General features: G+C 34.5%; 1 protein-coding gene across 1 annotated transcript in view; it reads right to left on the bottom strand.

The window, feature by feature from the left end:
* Positions 1-21,033, bottom strand: part of PTPRK (protein tyrosine phosphatase receptor type K) — a 625,738-nt gene that overhangs the window by 37,234 nt on the left and 567,471 nt on the right. Inside the window, exons 14-18 of the mRNA XM_052645975.1 lie at positions 15,460-15,598; positions 7,149-7,309; positions 5,358-5,393; positions 3,286-3,297; positions 799-983 (exon numbers count right to left, since the gene is read on the bottom strand). Coding sequence (XP_052501935.1) covers positions 799-983; positions 3,286-3,297; positions 5,358-5,393; positions 7,149-7,309; positions 15,460-15,598 — 533 coding nt within the window. The remainder of the gene's footprint in view (positions 1-798; positions 984-3,285; positions 3,298-5,357; positions 5,394-7,148; positions 7,310-15,459; positions 15,599-21,033) is intronic.

Below are 21,033 nucleotides of genomic sequence, written 5' to 3' on the forward strand. Positions count from 1 at the left end.
TATCTTTGGTGGTCTTTCAAAGTAAAGTAGTCCTTGGCTTCTTTCATTTTAATTGTGTGTGTTTGGTAGTGGAGGTACTTTCTTCTACACCCCAGAGTGACATTTCTCGTACGTGAAAAGTAGCAAAAGAACTATTTCCTTTTTGCTATATTATGCACATTGGGATGTTTAGTTAAATAACTTCCTCTGTGGTATAATCTTGCTGTTTTAGTTTGGGTAGGAAGGGGAAATAAGGATGAAAGAATTTCCCACGTCCTTTTTTGGGGCTGCTTTTTGTTGTCTGAATTTGGAGTACTCTGTTTTTCTTCCCAGCCACCCTCAACCTATAATCCTCAAAACAAAACTCAGAGTGACAAGTAACACATTTAACACCCATAGCTTGATCTTATTTTCAACAGAGGGTCAACACACAAAGAGGCAGACAAGTATCCACTGCTTAGGTCATTCAAATGGCGGACACCGCAAAGGTACACCAGGACTCAAGATAGTCTGCTATGGATTTTTGAGTGGGGAAAACATAAGGTCTAACAAACTGGTCTCTAAGTAGCATAGTAAAATAAATTATGGAATCCAGCATTTTTTATTAAAATGAATTTTGACCCAGCTACATCCCCTGGAAATATCCTTTTTTCAATCCATCTACATCCTTCTCCTCAAATGCCCACTTGATTGTTCACCAAGGATTAGAGGGTCTACAGAGTATTCCAGTGCTTGCTATGTAAATGGAAGGAAAAGCTGCTAAATTCTGCTGAGTATCATGGTTAGAAATAAGATTCAACATAGTATTGAAACTTTCACCTCATATTCCTCTTTGAACCCATAGCTGTCTGATGTCTTCATGAGATTAATGTGCTGCAGTAAGTCGGCTACCCTGATGGCTGGGTGCAGCTGTCCCGTCTGGTAAGGGGATTCTGTCCCCTCACACAGGTAGCGAGGTACATCAAGAAGACGACTGGATTCTGCTGTAGCACTGTGGTTCTCATCTGCCATGTTTCAGATTCCAGAAGATTAAAAAAAAGACAAAGTTACCTTGTTTAATATATATCTATGCAAAGCAGATTTTAAGATCTTATGATCTTTCTGATAATAGGAGGAAGAAAGAAACATGGTACAGACCTAGGGCAGCATCCCTATAAAGACAAAGCCTTTTACTGCAGCTCCAGGTAGGAGGTCAGGGCATATTATTAATATGTGTATATAAGCAAGACAACAGATGCTGTGAGATGTAGAGAAACAGCTGATCCACTTTAAAGAAGTATAAGTGGGAGATTTTGCTGAGTTCTGACTTTTTTCTTCTATCTGCAGTCAAAGTAGTATATTGTGGGACCAGAAGATCAAGTTGTCAATTGGAGAGGTGTTTTCATTGTTGATTAAATTGAACAAATTCTTTCCCACCCATATCCCAACCTCCCTATATAGGCAACCCATCCCCACTGTAGTCCTACTATGCCCTTCCACCTGGGATGTTTTACCATGAAACACTCCAGACCCGTAAACCTGAACATTTTACAGAATCAGCCCATGGCCCGCTATGTCTGCTAGCCAGGTTACACGTGCATTTACACTTCATCTCTACTCCCTTGGTTTATTATTATTGCTATTTTTTATTGCTGATACATTTTGACTCTTCTGGTTACTGTGTACAAGAAACCTTGGTTTGTCTCTGGGACAAAATATTTAGATACTTCTTCTGGAATTCCTCCATGGCCCATCTTGGCTGAGTTACACAGCGCCTGCTTTACGTTCCCATGGCCTTCTGTTCTCCTACATTCATTTCACTTACAATGTATTTTAATCATTTATTTCTTGATCTCTTTTTCTAACTAAACTCTAAATGCTTAGCATGTAAAAACAAGAGTCATAGTTTTCTTTTTATTCTTAGTGCCTGGTAAAAGCAGTCACTCAATAAATATTTCAATATTTCAATGAATCAATTAGTTACAAATCCATTAAATCCCTCACCACCCACATTTAAGTGCAGGCCCCATCCCAACTGTGTTGTTAGCTTAAAATGAAAAGAAACTCTTAAGTCTCTGTCATAAGAAGGAAGAAAAGAACAAGAACATTTTACCTCTGAAAAATAAATATTATTTTAATGACCATAGTGCTAATCATTACAACGAGAAGAAGCATGCTTATAATGATCACATTTAAACTTACCATCTTTAAAAAAAACAAATGTTTTAAGGGGTGTTACTTTGGCAAACATTATACTGCCATACTCATTAACAGAAGAGAAAGTACACTCTTAGGGGAACTTTTGTTTTAGTGATACTGCATACTGTAGAGAACGATATTTAGTTAACAGTTAAACATATTTCAAGTGCTGGTACATTTGCCTGTTCTATCACCAACTCTACAAATAGGATATGGCAAAAAATGAATTGTTGTCCCCATGATAAACATTTTTTCTTCCTGGAGAAGGAAAAAAAGAAAAAGAACCCCACAATCAGATTTGTGTGCTTCTATAATTTAGCTTGATTGCATTTACTTTATTTTCTCTTACTAGGCTGAATGTAGCTTTTTCTTTTGCATTTACTTCTAAAACTCCACATTGAATTAAAAAAAAATTCTGTTGGATTCTGTTGTGACCTAAAAATACCCAAAAGAATTAATGCTTTTTACTCTGGATTCCCACCCCTCTACACACAAACATTTGCTAGCAATCATGATTCACGAGTGTTTACTATTTTTTCTATGAGACGACACTCAGTCGGTCTACCTTAGCTAAAATACTGCAATCAATAGACTGACATAAAGAAATATACATCTCCCCTGTAAAATTAAATCCGGAAGCCACTGATTGGGGCACTATCACAGAATATACAGCTTAGGATAAGAAGTAAAGAGAACAGGCTCTTAGGAAGGCAAAATGCAATCACCCAAGCTGGAATAAAGGTAGTCAGTGCTCTGTGAAGCAGACCCAGAGCTCACATTGTACTTGCTGGAGCAGTGGAATATTTACATTTGTAAAAGGCTCAGTAAGAAACAGAGGATTCAGCCATATTTCAGATCTTACATGATTACGTATCAATATGAGGTAGACGGTGCCTTTTGCTTTGCATTAAGCTTTAATACAGTAGTACAATGAGCAGTATTTTTCAAAATAATCACACATGAATTATTTATAGCTATACATTTCTACCTCACCTCATTGAATTACCTAACAATGCGCCTAGAAGCAAGAGTACATGTACTAATTATTATCCTTACTACACATTTAAGAATAACTTTAAATATTTCTTTGAAGGACAGGTCTTCTAGAGTTCTTTGCAATACACTTACCAGTAATAGGGACTTTAACCCAATGCAGCAGTAAAACACAAAAAAACAAAAATATGAATCAATACAAAAGTTTCCGACTTCTTTTTAGATCAGTAAGCAGATATTAATATCAAGCAATATTTGAAGTGATTTCAAAAATTGCTTTATAAATACAAAATAAACTGGATGTAAAACTATAAACACAGTGATTCCAAGAATGATGAAAAATGCAACAAATCATTTCTAAATTTGGTATGATTAACAAGCTATTTAGTTTTCAAAGAAGAAATATAAATATCAACCAGCTAGACTTACAAAATGAAATAAAATGCACAATGATTTTTTAAATGAATAGATTTATAACTCTGTTGCGTTAACTCTAGCCTTCCTTAAAAATAAATATCCTCTTTCATGGGAAAATTATTACAATAATATTTTAAACTTTATACATTATCTCATTTTCTCTTTACTAAGCTCTGTGGAGAAGATATGGTAAGAATTATTATATCATTTTATTGAAGGGGAAGCAAAGGCATTTTTTATGAATATTTTCATGAGTTCATATTTGTGAGTTCACAAGAGGACTGAGACTTATTAGACCCAATTCTACATGTCTTTGACTATTACCATAAGGAAATTTTAACAGGTAACAATCTTTTTCCTTGAATTTTTAATAACTTCATTGAATTTAATTTATGAGCTTGATGCTGACCTCATTCTACAGTGCTCAACAGAAGATGACATTTTCAGAGGAATTTGATGCCTCTCAAAGACCATGATTCCTGGCTCTTCCCTATATGATCAGGCCGTCCTTTGGGGCAAATTCCCTGACCTTGTTGGTGGGAATATCAAAGGGAGAGTGCAGTCAGAGACAGAAAACACTGACTTACAGATTCTTTTAGAATATCCCTTTGTATTATAAAATTTTAACTTTTAATAACTATTTTAGTCAAAAAGGTATATTTTACTTTACTGAGTTAGTTGTATTGTTCTAACATATTTTGAAAATATAATTAAACATTGAATACATTGATAATAAAAATATGTCTGATGTCTTATGTTCAAAGAAATTTAAATATAAAGCATGAGAACTTGGAATTTTTAAGGTACATTTATCTGGCAATTTCTACATTTCTCTGATTAAATCTTAAATATTAGAAGCATGAGGGACAAACTGATAAGACAACTTGTGAACGTACAAGCCAGCTGGTCAAATCATTGCTATGTAATTCGTCAAGGGATAGAGTACAAATCGAAATGAAACTCATTGCATTCTTAAATATGTTGTTAAAGATTTATTTAATTTTACAGCTGGAAAGGTCTTATTTATTACTAGCAATACTAGCTGTCTTAGATGTTATATACTGGTAGTGTTAGTTGCTCAGTCGTGGCCAACTCTTTGCGACTCCTTGGACTGTAGGCCGCCAGGCTTCTCTGTTCATGAAATTCTCCAGGCAAGAATTCTGGAGTGGGTTTCCATTTCCTTCTCCAATGTAGTGGTAAATCTTGGATTAATGTAAATTTTTTGAAAGATAACACTTATCATGTAGAGTGCATATAGAATGCAAAACTCCATTATTAATACTGTAGCAATTTTACCTGCATTTATAAATTCTTAACTAAGACAAAACTAAAGCAAATGCACAAATGTCAAATGTTTACTTGGAAATTTATTCTTTATTGTTATAAAATTAGGAGGATTTAGAAAAATCCCTTTAAATCAGGTATATTATATATATATATACACTAGTGATTCTGGTAGCACTGGCCCCTGAAATGTGTACATTTGGATTCATTCTACTAACTTGCATATACAAACAATAGTTATATATTCATATTAAGGGTCCTTGTACTTACTCCAAATCTAACAGAACCTAGAATTAAAGGATAAGTTGTTTTAAAAAAGTATACCCAACTAATTTGAAATGCACTAGATCTAATTGGGTTGATCCCAATTGCTCTCTGATAAAATCAGGACTACATTTTCAAAATCAAACTGCTTCCTGCACTGTAAATACTGTGTAGACAAAACTGTAACCCATGCAAGGAGGTGTGATCCATGCAAAAATGATGACAAAGAATTAGGGCCTCACCTAACACAGCGGTCGGCACAAGTGGATCACTGGGCACTGCAGGAAAACAAAGCTCATGAAGGAATATATTGCCCTAAAGCTGTATTTCATATTCTTTTTTCCTTTACAATAGATTTGTCATTTCTTAAGAAATATAAATACTAAACTTTCTTTATTACTATAACCTGCAAAGGGACCATTCTTTTTCTCAACTTGGGTTACCTCAAAATACCAGGAAAGGTGCATCTATAATTATAGTTCAGTAGTCAGTCCAGTTTTAAAAACCAAGAAGATTCAACTTCAATTTATAAAGATTATAAAATTAGGGGGAAAAAATGCATTTACATCTATCCAGTGTGAGGTACTCGGAGAGGTAATTATATTCATTCTACTTTACCTAACTTTGGAAAATAGATTTAATCCTTTCTCCAAGTTCATAAGTGTATATTTAGAGATATACTGCTAAATTCAAACTTCATAATAAGGTATACAGGCATTAGATAGAAAAGCTTTGGAAACAAAAATTCTTTCAAATCTCTAATTGACTAATTTTTAAATCAAATGGTTAGAGAAATGATACATCTATACTTTTAGCAAAACTTTCAATAGCAACAATGTTTTATGTTTTTCTCTATTATTTATCTTACAGTGAAAAAAAAATAGAACAGATCAGAAAGTACTTATCACTATTAAAACTAAATTCCAAAATGACTCATTATAATATCCTTAACTACTAATGTGATATAGGTACATATCAGGGAAAATCATGGCCAATAATTTTTAAAAAGTTTGCACCAAGCTGAACATTTCAAAAAACATTCCCTTTTGAAAAGCCATAAATGCATAAACCTACAAATACTTTATTTTCTCAGTCTTACCACTACATATTTTTATAATCTGTATTGAAAATAACACTTCTATTGTTTACTTCTTTCCTTATACAGTTTTTCCCAAACTGGGATCTGTGGCAAATGCCTCTGTGGACACAAGGCCAAGGATAAACACAATTTGCTTTCCTCAAGTACCAATTTCACTTAGTTATTTGAAGAGACAGTCAGGTAATTGAACTTAATTTTAAGTAACAAAATAAACACAGTGCTATCGAATGGGATAAACAAAATTCTAGAAAATTTGAAGATAAACAGTAATACTGATCATGGGGCATTAAACAATACTTCAGAGGAACTGTTTTAAAAGATATGCCTCCACAGATAAACATTTGCAATTCTTAACACAGATGAGTGAATAGATGGATTTCACGATTCCCTGTCAATCCCTCAGTTCAAGTAAACTTTTGGACTTCACACCAGATACTTAACAGTATGTAGATTTCTCTTTTCTCTGGTTAACTTTTTATTACTGAAATTCTTGAGGCATCTATAGGATAATTAAATAGAACGACTTTTCCCATGCCAATAATTCCCAGAAAGAATTATGATATCTCATATCTCAAAAGACTTAACCTTACACAATGGAAGATTCAAATACAAAACAATTATAAATTCTGACGAGCTAATTTTATGTAGGCAATCAAATATTTTAACTTAAAACAATAAGATTTGGTCTGAGTGGTGTATGAATGTCTCTTATAGTAATAAAATTCATACAGTTTGAAGTTAAACTAAATTAAATATCAAGAATGAAAACAAGCCTTCTGATAAACTCTGTTGTATTCCATATCACTTTTTCGATTTCCAGTTTCTTCTTCCACTCTGTCTTATTTCCCCTCTATTCAAAAGCTAATGTGTTGAATTCAGAGAGAACTTAAATAGCTTTAAAAGTCATTGATCAAAATTTTGGTAAAGAACTTACATCTTGGACTAAAATTATGTTGGTCCATGAAGGTGATGGAAAGAGGGTCTTCTGCATGCAGAGTGCTCTGATCAGCATAACTTCGATCCATAGCATTTACCATGTGTGTCATTTCCTGCCGGGTGTTCCCCATCGCATCTTTGCGTTTTTTAGCAAGCTTGCTGCCAAGACAAACATGAAAGGGAAACCTTAGCGTGAGGCTTGAAGGAGAACTGACACCAGCAGTAAGTAGTTCAGGAAAGCCCGAGGGTAAAGATATAGATTTGTTTTAGAAACTCTAAGAATATGTCATAATTTCAGGAATTAAGTTTGACATCCAAACAATATTTGTTGATTGCTATAAAATTGTTTTATTTGTCATATGGATATTTTAACATTCAAGCTGTCAACCCAAATGTCTCATCACTTCTTGTATTTTATCATTACAATAAATTATCATAAAGCATAACTATACTTTATTAAAACAATAAGTAAATGCTTCCTTAGTAAAGTTGTTCAAAGAAAACAAGTTAAGGCTAAATTTTGGTTTTCCTTCTGGGTGATTAACACGCTTGATCAAAATTTCAGAAGATGTTCTGTGGGAATAACATGACTACTTTTTCAAGTTTATTTTATTACAGTCATCCAGTTAAAATAGACAAACTCTATTCTTCACTCTTTGCCTTTTTGTTTAGTAAAAATGCAATGTGTAGAATTAACATTTTAAAATATATTTATATAACATTAATCCAAACCTAATCAGGAAATTTGTAGAATAAACTGCAGCTTGATACAAGGCAAACACTCAGGAATATATGGGGAAATTATGTACTTTATAAGAAAAGTACTTTGAGAAAAGTTTGGAAAATGCTGTGTAGAGGTATTATGCAAATGATCATAATATTAAATAATAAACATGGTCAGATCCTAAAAATATGTTTCAGAACCCCATGGCAGAGTGCCAACTACAGAATGGCCTTACAGATGCAGCAAAACAAATGATACAGGAGATTTGGAAATGAGCAGAGTTAGACTTTTGAGCTCCTCAGACACTGACATCTTTATCTTACATATCAAGGATGTGAAATCCAATCTGGTTCGTTGTGAATGTTACACATGAGACATGCAATTAAAAAACTATTTAAGGTATATAAAATTCATTTCATATTAATAAAAAGAAAAGGACTGTAAATGCCTATAGAAGCCAGATTATGTTTCTAAGTTTATGGCAGCAGTTTAGGTGCCTTGGAAATATATTTTAGTTATTTTAAGAATAACATTTCTCAGCTGGATTATTAACTAGGATAAAATTTTCTGATTCTCATTAGTATCTGTACTAGAATAAATATACTGATATACTACAAATATGTTAAAGTTATTTATTTAGTAGTTGTGCTTATGTCCAAAAGCTTTTCCTTTAGAAAATTAATCTATTAATTTGATAGCTACTCATGTGTATGATATTTTTCTCTGAGAATTATAGTACTTAGCCTCAAGCATACATACCCAACAATATCCATTATATTGACATAGCATATATGACATCTAAGTAAGATAGTCATAAACTAAGCTTTAGGGATAGAAATGGCATTATACATTTTAGAAATAATAACAATGATAAGGATAGTATTATCAATAATAAAACAATGACAAAAGTATAACAAAAACCACCACCACCACCACCACCACCACCACATTGTCACAACCACCATCACCACCACCATTATTTAGCAGCATTATTTGCTCTATTCATTGAAAGATCTATCTCTTTTTTCTAGGCTAGTGGGCAAAAGCTCTGTAAAACTCCTAACAGGTTTTAGACAGGGAATATAAAAGTGGTGCTTCCCGTAGTGAGACAGCACAGGAAGGGTGGGGATTGTGGAGAATTGGAGAGCAATTTAGGGGGCAACTTACCTAAGCGAACATCGGCATTTGATCCCAGAGTAGTTTCTAATTTTAAAATTATTTTTAAAGAGAAGTCATGAATCTAAATACGTATATTTTCTTATTCTTTCAAGTGGTCCTATTTTTTGGAAGAGTGTATGGGACAAATTATACATCAGTAGGTCATAGGTTATTCTACAGCCTTCACTTTTCAAACTTACCTCTAGGATATTTCCAAACTTGCCTATGGGCTATTTGTTCTTCGGCCTACAATATTCTTCTATCTCTAATATCTGGTTAACTTCCAATTCTGTCTTGCCTCATCAGGGAGACTTCTCTAACTGAGCATGTATAACCTTTCTCAGACTAGATTTTCCTGGTAGGTATTTTTAAAGCACCATGTTTTCTGCCTATAGTAATACTTATCACATTATCATTGCAAGTATCCTTCTGTTTTTCCCACTGTGTGTTCCATGAAGGGAAGAACCCTCTATATAGCCCTAGCACTCAGAGCAGTGTCTGGCACAGAGCAGACACTCATTAAATACTTGTTCCAATGGATGAATTAGGTCTCTTATATGCTCGGCACTTGTCATTTGTTAACTCTATTAATTCTCAGATCAATGAACTGAAGAAGGCATGAGATTTCTAATTGTATAGATGAGTTCACTGAGGCTTAGACAAGTTAAATAACTTTCCCAAGGTTATTAATCTAATAAGCAGTAAAGAATGACCTGGTTCCAAGGCCTAAGCCCTTATACTATATCCAGTTACTTTTTTTTAATTGTCACATTACCATGTGTATTATAATATGAAGCAGTCACTGCTCTAAGAGTTAAACATTAGTTGTTATAAATTTGAGAAGAATGTGGATGTAGCACAAATGCTTTGCCATTTTAAAGTTTAAAAAAGAGTTGAAGAAATAACTTTCAGTCTTTGTTTCTTGGATAAGAAGAAAGAATAAATTCATTCCTCAAAAATTCTGAGAGATTGGCATGGCTAAAAATAAGACAACTTGAAATTTGGATTAAAAACAATGTAAAAATTTGAAGACAGATAGTTTGAAGCAAATGGTAAAGACATTCAAAATTTGAGGCTTTACCTTAAAATATATAATTTAAACATTTTATGATTGAGAAAAAATAAGAAGTAATGAACTTGTCAAATGGATGACAGGTAAAAGTTTTCATAGCAATGAAGGATTTTTACTTTTCAGATTCACAAAACTTTGTTAGTAGATAGATTATGAGAGAATATATATAAAACCTTTGTTGGTATCTGCCAACCATGTATTATCAGCTTTTTCTTATACCTTAATCCTCACAACAACCCTGTGAGGTAGGCTTTATTTCAGGTTATTACAAAAGAAATGAATATTGTCACCAGAGTTAAGTGCTTTGATCAAGAACTGACAGTTACTATGACGATGCCAATGAATTTTTAGTTCAAAGATTACATCTGGTTTTCTTTTAAATTTTACAATAATTTATTTCTACATTTCTTTTAAAAACTGTCTAGTTTAGATTTGCTTCACTAGATCTGTTTAAGCAGCTTTTAAATACATAAGTCTGTTGAACTTTTTTTCTAATTATGATTGATAATGCCAGGAACCCTAAGTACGTCAGTAACAGTATCAAAGCCTAATACATAGTCTAGAATACAGAAATGCCACACATCTAAAATAAGGCAATCCAATCCTAACATTATAGATAAATAGATGGCTAATGGTAACCTTACTGATGTTCTCATAATTAAATATTTATCGATTCTTGCATGTTTGATATTTTGTCTCCATCTGAGAAACCAGCATATATAATGTATGCTTCAGGACAGTTAAACAGATCATTTTGCAACTACTTGAGTTTGACGGATGTGCAAATGACTTTCATTATCAAAGCAGCCAACAGCATAAACTTCTGCAGGTGGATATATGGGTGGGCTATAAAGAGGAAAAGTGCTTCATCATTGTATGAAACGGTACATTTAATTACCTTTGGCTTCATCAAACATGATTTAACAAGGATATTATGATCCATCACAATAAGCTAGGAGCACTGTTACTTTACACCTGCTTATTTTATCAGATATTAAAAAGCCAAATGTTTATAATATTTAAACTGTTGGCAGAATTCTGTTATAGTCATTGAGACTCTCACCAAATCTTCCTGTAAAGCAAACTTAAATTTACTTAGCGAAGTAAATACTGTGGGATATATGCTCCAAATTCTTAATCAAAATCCTTGACTCTCAAAATTTGGTGGATCAAATATTGATCAAGCAATGACCAAGAATACTCTGTTGTATCATTCCTTTGGATTGAATGTATACGCTGGAATTTAAGGTAATAAGCTGAGAATGATATGTGAAACAGACTGAACAACACTCTCCTTCCTCATTAAGAGTAGCATTTCATACTTAAGCATAGGAAGAGCTAAAACTTTGGAGCACAAAAAAGGATATGTAACACCTATTATGTTTTGTTTAGTTTGACACCCTTTCTTTTTTGGTCTTGGTTTTACAAAATCATTGTCCTATTTAAGTCATAATAAATAAACTTGAAATTTCTTCTCTAAAAAGATTTATTTATTTATCACTGCCACATTATAATTTTTATCCATTCGTTTTCACCAGAGCATACTGATTGCCTACATAGCTAAACCAAAGGTGTTCTGAAGTCACAACCGATCCCAGATTCCTGGAAATGTGGAGAGAAGTTATCACAGTCAGACCTGACCTGATTTGCATTCTGTGAAGGCATTTTGAATGTTCTTCTATGAATACATCAGTTGGGTCATTATTTCAGATATAACAGTGTGGCTCAGACGGTAAAGAATCCGCCTGCAATGGGGGAGACTCGGGTTCGAGCCCTGGGTTGGGAAGATCCCCTGGAGGAGGGCAAGGAAAACCACTCCAGTATTCTTGCCTGAAGAATCCCTATGGACAGATAAGCCTGGCGGACTATAGTCCATGGGGTTGCAAAGAGTCGGACACGACTGAGCAACTAAAGCACACACATGTAAAAACAGGTATTAGTGAACTGCAACCACTATCTCTACCAGATGAGTAAGATATCATATTGATAATGTACAGGTTTGACTTAAGTATGTAAATGATGTTTTGGGATATAGACTATGACTACTTATGGAAAATCATAAATAAAAATTAAAAGTAGCTGAACATACAGAAATACAATATCCCTTTTTAAAAATAACCTATTAATAAAATAGGTTAATAGGTATACTTTATAGCTTTAGAGTCCAGAAAAATATATTTTTTGCAGTCATCAAAATTGCAAACATTCTGTTTTTTGGTTTGTTGTTTTTTTTGAAAAGGGATACTGCATCTTGAACACATGTAAAGTCGTATATCACCCATTTTCTACTTACAGGTAGTAGGAGTAAGAATAGTAGCTCCTCCTGGCAAGCAAATCACAGACAGTGGAAAAAGAGAAGCAATGGTGAATGAAAAGCGTGACTCTGTCACATTCAATAAAGCAGAAAAATGTGCGTTAAAAAGTAAAATAAAATAAAATAAAATTCATGTTTTTTTTTGTTGGATTTCAATTTGCTCATGCATTGGTTAGATATTTTTCGCCATGCAATTAAACAGACAGATATGCAATAGAAAATAAAATTTAAAATACATAATTTGGAAAAAATAACATGCTGACTTTTCTATAGCCAAAAAATTGAAAAATTAAATGGATTGTGTATTTTTAACATGCAGTTAAGCATAATATCATCCATTACCATCTAAATGTCATGACAGATGGAATAGCTGTGTATAGAACTTCTACACTAAATTGACTATTTTTCTTTAAATATAAAACATAAAGATCTATTAGGTTAATATAGAATATATGCAGAATGACACATTAATTTCTATAAATAAGTCATTATATCTTATTAATATACAGGTACATACATATATTATGTGAATATACATATGTACCATATACTATATATGCACAAAGGTATTTCTACAGCAGATGTATGTGACCATGATATCATATACATTTACTGTACCAAAACATAATTTCAAATTTATGTTTGGAATTATTAATGTATTCATGCTGCAAATTTAAAATAATACATAACCAATGAAAAAATGGCATACATTTGGAAATAATTCAACAGTGATTAAATTAAAATGACTTTGCGTTTTGAAAGATGCAATATCCCTTTTCTTAGCCTAAAAACTTACTTTATATATACCCTTCACTGCAGAATTTCACTAAATTCCAAACCATTTCTTTATACAACAACCAAAAATACACAGAATTTCTTTTCAACGTGAGAAATACACCTACGTATATTACTCCTAGTAAGCGATAAAGTCTTGAGAAATTAACAATTTCCCATAAAAGTAAAGATAATGCAAGGCTAAAATGATTTGCTTTTCCATTATTTTTATTATAAATTTGTATATTAGCATATCATATAGGGAGACTACATGATATACTAAAATTGTTAACTTTGATCCTATCTAACATTGTTATAATACCTATACTTTTGTGTATGTATAATAAACATATTTATGATTAAATCATACATAATATATGTGTGATATACTACATATAACTAAAAGTTATTATGAGGTTTCTTAGATAGGTAAGGGAATCTTGGTTATATTATATAGAAGATAATATACCTAAGCATGTAACTTTATCTACCTATAAAATTGCAACTTCTCTAGTCCTAGAGGTAGTGATGAGGAAGAGAAAAATAAAAAAACAAAAACCCTAGCATACTTTCTAGTAGAAGACAATCAATTAAAGCATAATTATGAAAACTCAAACATTAAACATTTTAATATAGAGGCTCTTTATCCAACCATTTAAAACATGAACCAGGAAAAGAATTTGATGCATTAGGCAGTTTTAGAGAGTTGTCAGAGCATTTTAACCACACACAAAAATCATGCTTAGAGATTGTTGTGATGTACTTTAGAAAATTTATGTTTCATTTTTGGTTATTTTTGAAACAAACAGCCACAGATTAGAAAGGCTACAACAACAAATAAGTGTTTTCAAATAATTAACCAATAAAACCAGTATTAACCCAATTTTAACTAAGACATAACCAGAGGCCATTTTCATGTTTTCATATCCAGCCTGAAGTAGCTGAAATACTTTTAACTCTAAGGCAAAGTTAACTCTCTAAATAGAGAGAGTTTAGTTTAACTCTCCAAATATAAATTTAAACTAAGTAGAAACATAAGATCTGAAAGTTGTATTCAATGATTTTATTGCTCTTGATTGGCAAATTTATTAGTAAAATGTTTAAACCTTCCTGTCTCAAATATGATATAATTTCCAACCACAGAGGTAGACAACAGCAAAAAGAGAAAGCACTATTGGGGAAAGCACGTATGTAGCTAATTTAACACAAAACACTATAATGCATACCTAATGTTTCTAATGCAGATGTGTCTTCTCCAACATATATATCTCCAGGGGGTAATTGTAAAGAGGCAATACATTAAAATAAACTCTTATGGAATCATTAAACATGTAGTATGAGTCATCTATATTATTAATGATTTATTTTGAGTACAAAATAACAATCATAATAGTATATGATTTAGTATAAAGTAAACAACATCTTTTATTATATTCAATATAATTAATGAATGAGAAATATGTCTGTACACCAATATTTTAGAACTATACTCAGCAAAGGTTTTTTAGTAATCCTTCCAGATTGTAATATTGTTTAAAACATATGATTGGAAAGATTGGAGAGTTCCATTAACTTCTAAAACAATGCCTTACAGATAATGATATTTTATAGTATAAGAAAAAGTTCAAATTATAAAAACTGTATTCTTTGAAATGCTTTCTGGTAGATGTATACCTTAATCTACCAAAATATAATTCAATTTAAATTCCTGTAGGTCTTAATATCTTCATATAATTCCAGAAGATGGCGATATTGATTGATATAGTATAAAACACTAATGCTCAATTTAAAAATTTGGTTCATACTAAAGTGCTAAAGTATTTAGTCAGTGAATATTAAATACAACTTCATAAAATAATGTTCATATTTCTCATATCTTATTTGTAGTCAGCATTTAGAAAAACAGTAAAAGTACACAATAATTCATAGAACAAATATCATAATAAACTCTTATTTTGCCATGTGTAATAAAACTTCAAAACATAAGATACATTAATATCTCAAGCATTTGAGGAATTTAATTCATACACTGATTTCAAGATTAAATTGACAAAAGCATATTTTATATCCAAAATTAAACTGCAAATAATCAATTAGAATTTATTTTCCAAGCAGGAGAAATATACTTAGATGCTGGCAATATTGTTAAAATTCAATTCTTGTTTATTCTCATTTAAAAAGAGCTCAGGGAAACAAAGAAGTGTCTGAAAACTAGTAACCGTGACATAAACAGTGAATGAGTGGGACAGAACAAAATCAGGTCTTACCTCTTTTTTACAATTAATATGACTACTAGGAGGAGGAGGATGAACACCAAAATCCCAGCACTAATTCCTGCGATTTTCACCACTCTGTCAGTCTGCTTGGCTGGGTCTGGAATCACTTCTGGTTCTTCTGTTGCTGCTGCTAAATGAATCAAAAAAATAAATTACTGAAAGCAGCTAATTATCACAGGAAGGAAAATTATTCCCAGCTAAAGATTACTACAGAAAGACAATTTGTTTTATTTGAACAAAAGTAACTTGAAAATATAAATATGGTAGCATGCTAAACTCCAACATGAGAGATTTAAGGTTAAGGGAAGTGTTTTTTGAAGAGGGATGTTGTTAACATAAAAAAATAAAAGGGATGATGAACTATTTTTCTTCAAGTGTCCTTAAAAGTAAGGACATAGGATTTTTAGCCATGAGTACAGTGGAAAGAGGTTGGATTTAGAGATTCATTCTTTTATCACTTCATTCAACAAGTACTTCTCTGCGCAAATGCAAGGTGCCATGCATGACCCTTTAAGGCAGTTTCAATGGCATTTATCTGGGACACAAGGGTTATAGTGTAAGTGCTGGAGGTATGAGTTTATGATGTGATTTAAAAGATTTGAAATAAATCGCTGGTTTGGAGGAAGACAAGAATAACCAATGGAAAACAAATTTGTCAAGGAATAGTTCACATCCTCTTAACAAATAAAATCCAGAATATATACTTGAAAAACAGAACATTGAGCAGATAAAAGTTTTTTTCTTTTTAAATTCTTTGTATCTCCTCACTTTCTTTCTTTCTCAAAGCAACCACCATTCCTCACATAAAAAAACAATATCTTAAACAATCTACAAGCTCCAGTAAGCCTCTGAAGACATTTTTCTTTTATTTGCCTTGAAAACTGGCAAGGAAAACATTATTATCTACATTTTACAGATTTAAAAAAAAATGAGGCTTAGAGATACAGAAAAAATTGTAAGTTGCTCAAGAACAGAGACAAAATCTAACACATCGTCTATCTTCTAAAACAGCATTTCTCAGTGTTTCCAGGTCCATGGCCCCTTCTTGCTAAGAATCGATGTGACAAGAAAACAGGTGATTCTTAGAATGAAGCACATTTAGGAACCTGCCTAAGAGAAACCCAAGTAAGATGATAGGTGTTGCAAGAGGGCATCAGAGGGCAGACACACTGAAACCATACTCACAGAAAACTAGTCAATCTAATCACACTAGGATCACAGCCTTGTCTAACTCAATGAAACCAAGCCACGCCTGCAGGGCAACCCAAGACAGGTGGGTCATGGTGGAGAGGTCTGACAGAGCGTGGTTCACTGGAGAAGGGAATGGCAAGCCACTTCAGTATTCTTGCCTTGAGAACCCCATGAACAGTGTGAAAAGGTAAAATGATAGGATACTGAAAGAGGAATTCCCCAGGTCAGTAGGTGCCCAATATGCTACTGGAGATCAGTGGAGAAATAACTCCAGAAAGAATGAAGGGATGGAGCCAAAGAAAAAACAATACCCAGTTGTAGATGTGACTGGTGATAGAAGTAAGATCCGATGCTGTAAAGAGCAATATTGCATAGGAACCTGGAATGTCAGGTCCATGAATCAAGGCAAATTGAAAGTGGTCAAACAAGAGATGGCAAGGGTGAACGTTGACATTCTAGGAATCAGCAAACGAAAATGGACTGGAATGGGTGAATTTAACTCAGATGACCATTATATCTACTACTGCGGGCAGGAATCCCTCAGAAGAAATCGAGTAGCCATCATGGTCAACAAAAGAGTCCGAAATGCAGTACTTGGATGCAGTCTCAAAAATGACGGAATGATCTCTGTTCATTTCCAAGGCAAACCATTCAATATCACAGTTATCCAAGTCTATGCCCCAACCAGTAACGCTGAAGAAGCTGAAGTTGAACAGTTTTATGAAGACCTACAAGACCTTTTGGAACTAACACCCAAAAAAGATGTCCTTTTCATTATAGGAGACTGGAATGCAAAGTAGGAAGTCAAGAAACACCTGGAGTAACAGGCAAATTTGGCCTTGGAATGCAGAATGAAGCAGGGCAAAGACTAAATAGAGTTTGGCCAAGAAAATGCACTGGTCATAGCAAACACCCTCTTCCAACAACACAAGAGAAGACTCTATACATGGACAATACCAGATGGTCAACACTGATATCAGATTGATTATATTCTATGCAGCCAAAGATGGAGAAGCTCTATACAATCAACAAAAACAAGACCAGGAGCTGACTGTGGCTCAGATCATGAACTACTTATTACCAAATTCAGACTTAAATAGAAGAAAAGTAGGGAAAACCACTAGACCATTCAGGTATGACCTAAATCAAATTCCTTATGATTATACAGTGGAAGTGAGAAATAGATTTAAGGGCCTAGATCTGACAGATAGATTGCCTGATGAACTATGGACTAAGGTTCATGACATTGTACAGGAGACAGGGATCAAGACCATCCCCATGGAAAAGAAATGCAAAAAAGCAAAATGGCTGTCTGGGGAGGCCTTACAAATAGCTGCGAAAAGAAGAGAGGTGAAAAGCAAAGGAGAAAAGGAAAGATATAAGCATCTGAATGCAGAGTTCCAAAGAATAGCAAGAAGAGATAAGAAAGCCTTCTTCAGTGATCAATGCAAAGAAATAGAGGAAAACAACAGAATGAGAAAGACGAGAGATCTCTTCAAGAAAATTAGAGATACCAAGGGAACATTTCATGCAAAGATGGGCTTGATAAAGGACAGAAATGGTATGAACCTAACAGAAGCAGAAGATATTAAGAGGTGGCAAGAATACATGGAAGAACTGTACAAAAAAGATCTTCACGACCTAGATAATCATGATGATGTGATCACTAGAGCCAGCCATCTTGGAAAGTGAAGTCGAGTGGGCCTTAGAAAGCATCACTACGAACAAAGCTAGTGGAGGTGATGGAATTCCAGTTGAGCTGTTTCAAATCCTGAAAGATCATGCTGTGAAAGTGCTGCACTCAATATGCCAGCACATTTGGAAAACTCAGCAGTGGCCACAGGACTGGAAAAGGTCCGTTTTCATTCCAATTCCAAGGAGAGGAAATGCAAAAGAATGCTCAAACTACCGCACAATTGCACTCATCTCACACGCTAGAAAAGTAATGCTCAAAATTCTCCAAGCCAGGCTTCAGCAAGATGTGAACCGTGAACTTCCAGATGCTCAAGCTGGTTTTAGAAACGGCAGAGGAACCAGAGATCAAATTGCCAACATCCGCTGGATCATGGAAAAATCAAGAGAGTTCCAGAAAAAACATCTACTTCTGCTTTATTGACTATGCCAAAGCCTTTGACTGGGTGGATCACAATAAACTGTGGAAAATTCTGAGAGAGATGGGAATACCAGACCACCTAACCTGCCTCTTGAGAAATCTGTATGCAGGTCAGGAGGCAACAGTTAGAACTGGACATGGAACAACAGACCAGTTCCAAATAGGAAAAGGAGTACGTCAAGGCTGTATATTGTCACCCTGCTTAATTAACTTATATGCAGAGTACATCATGAGAAACGCTGGACTGGAAGAAACACAAGCTGGAATAAAGATTTCTGGCAGAAACATCAATAACCTCAGATATGCAGATGACACCACCCTTATGGCAGAAAGTGAAGAGGAGCTAAAAAGCCTCTTGATGAAAGTGAAAGAGGAGAGTGAAAAAGTTGGCTTAATGCTCAACATTCAGAAAACGAAGATCATGGCATCTTGTCCCATCACTTCATGGGAAATAGATGGGGAAACAGTGGAAACAGTGTCAGACTTTATTTTGGGGGGCTCCAAAATCACTGCAGATGGTGATTGCAGCCATGAAATTCAAAGACGCTTACTCCTTGGAAGAAAAGTTATGACCAACCTAGATAGTATATTCAAAAGCAGAGACATTACTTTGCCGACTAAGGTCCATCTAGTCAAGGCTATGGTTTTTCCTGTGGTCATGTATGGATGTGAGAGTTGGACTGTGAAGAAAGCTGAGCGCCGAAGAATTGATGCTTTTGAACTGTGGTGTTGGAGAAGACTCTTGAGAGTCCCTTGGACTACAACGAGATCCAACCAGTCCATTCTGAAGGAGATCAACCCTGGGATTTGTTTGGAAGGAATGAAGCTAAAGCTGAAACTCCGATACTTTGGCCACCTCATGCGAAGAGTTGACTCATTGGAAAAGACTCTGATGCTGGGAGGGATTGGGGGCAGGAGGAGAGGGGGATGACTGAGGATGAGATGGCTGGATGGCATCACGGACTCGATGGATGTGAGTCTGAGTGAACTCCGGGAGTTGGTGATGGACAGGGAGGCCTGGCATGCTGCAATTCATGGGGTCACAAAGAGTTGGACATGACTGAGTGACTGAACTGAACTGAGGAACCTGCCTTAAAGCAGCCATCACAGGGTCAAGAGATGATGGCTGAATGAACAAACAAGGGGATCCCTAAATCTAATCTCAGACCTTTCTAGTAGATACTTAAATTCCCTTTTAACAAGTATCCATTTTCTATATTCAATCCTTTCTTCTTTAGCTTTTCTCTCTTGGCTTCTACTTCCAACATCTTCTTTCTCTATAAAGTGTAAAGTGTGTGAAAGTGTAGTTGCTTAGTCGTGTCCGACTCTTTGTGACCCCACAAACTGTAGCCTACCAGGCTCCTCTGTCCATGGGAATTTTCAGGCAATAGTACTGGAGTGGATTGCCATTTCCTTCTCCAAGGGATCTTCCCAACCCAGGGCTCGCACTCGAGTCTCCCGCATTGTAGACAGAGGCTTCACCATCTGAGCCACTAGGGAAGTACAAACCCGCACATTTAAATAACTGCTCCAGTGTTTCAACTAGACACAGTCTCCTCCCAAAGGGGAATGACACAGGTTAACTTTTATTTTATCCAAGGAGTAAATGAAAAAGAACTAATAAATCCGGTATCAGTATCATTTCATAAAATGGCAATTGAAAGGTAAATCAGTAGGAAACATAGTTTGAAGAAAAGTGTTACAGAGAACACAGTTAACTCTCCAAAGTAATTCACTATAACCATCTTAACATATTATTTCGATTGGATAGGATAAAATTCCCCATGGACCAGTATCTGATAACTATAATATATTCTCAAGAAAGAAAAGCAAGCCTTCAGTTTGTTTTTTCATCAAGCAAGGGAATTATCCTTTCTGATGACACTTGCCATATATCCAGGCTTCAGGGAATTTCCAATCTCAAATAGAGGTTCAATTCAGTTCATTCGCTCAGTTGCTTCTGACTCTGAGACCCCCTTGGACTGCAGCACGCTACGCTTCTCTGTCCATCACCAACTCCCAGAGCTTGCTCAAACTCATGCCCATTGATTCAGTGATGCCATCCAACCTCATCCTCTGTCATCCCCTTCTCCTGCCTTCAACCTTTCACAGCATCAGGGGCTTTTCCAATGAGTCAATACTTTGCATCAGGTGGCCAAAGTATGGAGTTTCAGCTTCAGCATCAGTCTTTCCAATGAAAAGGACTGACTTCCTTCCAGGATTGACTGGTTTGATCTCCACGCAGTCCAAGGGACTCTAAA

Source organism: Budorcas taxicolor, chromosome 9 (genome assembly GCF_023091745.1).
Source record: "Budorcas taxicolor isolate Tak-1 chromosome 9, Takin1.1, whole genome shotgun sequence".
Classification (NCBI taxonomy): domain Eukaryota; kingdom Metazoa; phylum Chordata; class Mammalia; order Artiodactyla; family Bovidae; genus Budorcas; species Budorcas taxicolor.